This window comes from Rhinopithecus bieti, unplaced genomic scaffold, assembly GCF_001698545.2.
Source record: "Rhinopithecus bieti isolate Rb0 unplaced genomic scaffold, ASM169854v2 scaffold_10612, whole genome shotgun sequence".
Classification (NCBI taxonomy): Eukaryota; Metazoa; Chordata; class Mammalia; order Primates; family Cercopithecidae; genus Rhinopithecus; species Rhinopithecus bieti.
Genome location: NW_016806990.1, coordinates 296,808 through 301,102, shown reverse-complemented (window position 1 = coordinate 301,102; position 4,295 = coordinate 296,808). Strand labels below are relative to the sequence as shown.

The following is a 4,295-nucleotide window of genomic DNA, read 5'->3' as shown; positions in this document are numbered from 1 at the left end:
TGGAGAGAAAGACTGGACTGGTATCAAAGAAACTGAACTAGTAATTGAGACCACAGCTCATAGTCAAGCTTTAATGATTTTTTGAATTAAACTTCAATTTTTGCCAGTAAAATGAAGTTAATAAAGCATGTCATGTCTTCCTTACAAAAAAATGAAGTTGGTCTTATAAGTGTCAAATAAAACAGTAACAAAATAATGCATGGAATATATGTAGAAGTACTTTGCAAGCTGCAAATAAATACATGTAAGCTGCTTCTTATTACAATTAATTATAAAATAAGAAATATATAACTTATCTATGACCAAGTGCAAAAGTGGGCACTAGTGGGTATTAATTCTGCACAAGAGGCACCTTTAAAAGACTTCTTGTCTTTTGCATAAACATATTTTGATTCCAAATTTTCTGGCAATTTCTTTCTACCCTTTAGAATGTAAGTCTCCCCCACTAGACTGGCTTCTTATGGACACAGATTGTTTCCATAGATGTGGATCGTAATCATCATTTGATCTTCTCTGACCTACAAATGTGGCAGTTTCATATAGTTCAACCTAATAATTTAGCTTTGTATTTCTAGAACTATGTCCAACTCCAGGTAAAAGTTTTTTAAAAAATTGCTGTACTGAACTATTGAAAGGAACTTGGAAATAAAGTTCCTTCCAAAATACCTATTCTTCAACAGGGAGTAATAGGTAAATGTGTTAGAAGTGAGAGGAATCAAATTGCCAATGATTCACTCTTTATTTTCCTCCTAGGTTTCTGGGATAGGTATGTGCAAATAAAAAATAAAAACGAGAAGGAACTGTAACCTGATTACGAATTTGGGAAAAAGATTAATCAACACACAAAGGGAAAAGTAAACTGGTTGACAGCCCTCAGGAATCATGCCCTTTTGCCACAATATAATTAATATTTCCTGTGTGAAAAACAACTGGTCAAATGATGTCCGTGCTTCCCTGTACAGTTTAATGGCGCTCATAATTCTGACCACATTGGTCGGCAATCTGATAGTTATTGTTTCTATATCACACTTCAAGCAACTTCATACTCCGACAAATTGGCTCATGCATTCCATGGCCACTGTGGACTTTCTTCTGGGGTGTCTGGTCGTGCCTTACAGCATGGTGAGATCTGCTGAGCACTGTTGGTATTTTGGAGAAGTCTTCTGTAAAATCCACACCAGCACCGACATTATGCTGAGCTCAGCCTCCATTTTCCATCTGTCTTTCATCTCCATTGACCGCTACTATGCTGTGTGTGACCCATTGAGATACAAAGCCAAGATCGATATCTTCGTTATTTGTGTGATGATCTTCATTAGTTGGAGTGTCCCCGCTGTTTTTGCATTTGGGATGGTCTTTCTGGAGCTAAACTTCAAAGGCGCTGAAGAGATATATTACAAACATGTTCACTGCAGAGGGGGTTGCTTTGTGTTCTTTAGCAAAATATCTGGGGTACTGGCCTTTATGACTTCTTTTTATATACCTGGATCTATTATGTTATGTGTCTGTTACAGAATATATCTTATAGCTAAAGAGCAGGCAAGATCAATTAGTGATGCCAATCAGAAGCTCCAAATTGGATTGGAAATGAAAAATAGAATTTCACAGAGCAAAGAAAGGAAAGCTGTGAAGACATTGGGGATTGTGATGGGAGTTTTCCTAATATGCTGGTGCCCTTTCTTTGTCTGTACAGTCATCGACCCTTTTCTTCACTACACTATTCCACCTATTTTGAACAATGTATTGATTTGGTTTGGCTACTTGAACTCTACATTTAGTCCAATGGTTTATGCATTTTTCTATCCCTGGTTTAGAAAAGCACTGAAGATGATTCTGTTTGGTAAAATTTTCCAAAAAGATTCATCCAGGTGTAAATTATTTTTGGAATCGAGTTCATAGAATTATTATATTTTACTGTTTTGCATATTGGTGACCATGTTTATGAACACAACATAACCCACCACATGCCCCAACCACATGGATTTTTTTAATCAGTTACTTGAGTCAAAATATGTTTGGTGAGTTAAATTATGATGCTTATAGGTAATTTCCTATTTGGGACATAGGAGGTATAATCTTTTCCATTCTTACCACACATATCGTAACTTTGCAACTCCAGCATTTAAAGGCCTGCATTTTATATAACTTTTCCTGCCCTTAGAAGAACTGCCATGAGTTTACTATGGTTCCTTAGCTATTCAGTGGTGGAAACTATAGGGCTGAATTTGAGGATGCAAATTAGAATGATTTTGTCATATGTGTACATGTCCTTGTCACATATGTGTATGTCTTTTAGTAAAATAAACTAAAAGTACACACATTAAATGCTACTGCTAAATGAGTGTTGACACATTATTTATATTGTTAATATATATTCCAATCCTTAAATATCTTGAGTTTCATATTTTTAAAGTATGTTTTCTGATTCTCATACTTCTGAGAAATTTGAAAAATGAAGGAAAATAAAATATATACAAACCAAATGAAATTTTAAAAATGTTACTGACAGTATACTTCCTGGTAAGGATTATATCATCTAAAATTCTTTATTTTATATTAATATTTTTCCTTTTCAACTTTTATTTTGGAGTCAGGTGGTATGTGTGCACACTTGTTAACTAAATATAATGCATGCTGCTGAGGTTTGGGCTACGAGTAATCCCTTTTTGTGGCTGTATAATGTGACTTTGCACAGATGTACAAATATATTTTTAACCATTCCCTATTGTTAACAATTCCAGTTGTTTCTAACTTTTCTAAAAATAATATTAATTAAATGAAATTTCTGCTTTTTACATGCTACTGAAGTCATGAAAATGTCTAGAAGGATTTTACCATGTCTTAAGATCGTATCTGGCATGATAGGGTTCAAAACACAGGCTATCTGGCATTAAACAAATTCACTTTGCTGGGCTCCACAGAACACAGAAAGAGAAGCAGCCATCCATCAAAGTAGCTAAACATGAGGGCCAACAAGAGATATAATCAGACTAGATATACCATGGCTATTTAGATGGCATATATAAAAATAAAAAAGGAACAAATAATAGTTTCAAATAAGATTCTCTAAAGGAAGTGGGCAAACATTCTAAATTACAAGCATTCATCAGCAATTGAGCTGATGAATACAAACTTTACATGGTCTGTTTCAGATTGAGTATCACCAGGGATTTGGATTTACCTTCGGCCCATGAATAACTTAGGGTAAGGCAGATGATTTTAAACATGACTAAAGGCACACTGCTGCATATAAATTTCTGTTTACAAATCTGAGGATCTCCTGAGGATATGTTAAATCCTTCCAGAAATTATAGTCTGTTTCTGGAGTATATATTTTGTCTGAATGATCTGTATCAATTTTTGCTCTAGTACATTTTAAAAGCATTATGTTTTATGTTTTTAATTTAGTATACGCAAGACAAAATAAGTAGTGTCCCTAACCACTCTCAGTTTCAGAAGAGTTTTTTCACCTGTGAGACCAGTTTGACTTTTTTCACCTGTAAGACCAGTCTGTCAAATTTTAAAAAGGAAACAAGCATTTAGTGAGTTTTCTACAGTTTAGTAATTTTATATGCTTTTCTTCATTTCCTCCCATAATTCTTCTTAAGATTACTCTGAAGTGTTTTGTATTTTTCTGTATGTATGTTTTGCCTATTCTGATTTTTTTTCTAAAACCATTATGTTTTCTATGTAACCATTACTGCTGGTTTTATAATAAAGTTTGTATTAGCTTTTCAGTTGACTCATTTGAGTTTTCATTATACAAATCATATTATCCTCAAACAAGGCTAAGTTTTATCTTCTTTCCAATAATTATGATACTGATTTATATTCCTTACTGTACTTCACCAGTTAGAATTTCTAAATCAATATTGATAATGGTGATAACAATCATCTTTGTCTTACATTTACTTTAAAGTACTATTCAGGTTTTAGCATTGATTCCACATTTATCTTCGGACAAGTTCATGACTCAAATAATTTTACATTTTTTCACTCGGTACTAAAGCTCTTACAGTCTATATTGTTGGTTCTGTTTTTAATATTCATAATACGTAATAACTGATCCTCTCAGCACAACAGGAAGAAAGATTTGCTTCGTCTTTCCATATTCCCAGCTTTGCTGTAGCTTCCCTTTCCTCTTGCAGAGGTGTTTTTGTCTTTTGTTTTTCCAGAGTCTATTTAACAACTGGAATCCAATTCACTTTTGAGATGTTTTCTATTCCAACTATTTATAGTTCATTGGAACTGTAATAAAAAAAAATTGACCCCCTGCCTCTCCCCTTAATTAAACA

The 4,295-nt window shown here is 33.7% G+C and overlaps 1 protein-coding gene across 1 annotated transcript; it reads left to right on the top strand.

Annotated features, from left to right (window-relative positions):
- The first annotated feature begins 861 nt into the window (after nt 1-861).
- Nucleotides 862-1,975, top strand: TAAR1 (trace amine associated receptor 1). The gene has a single exon (XM_017879651.1). The coding sequence runs from the start codon at nt 883-885 to the stop codon at nt 1,897-1,899; it is 1,017 nt and encodes a 338-aa protein (XP_017735140.1). The 5' UTR covers nt 862-882; the 3' UTR covers nt 1,900-1,975.
- The last annotated feature ends 2,320 nt before the right edge of the window (nt 1,976-4,295 follow it).

What these genes read in the sequence shown, in the direction of transcription:
- TAAR1 (XM_017879651.1), top strand. Translation starts at nt 883, where the DNA reads ATGCCCTTTTGCCACAATATAATTAATATTTCCTGTGTGAAAAACAAC.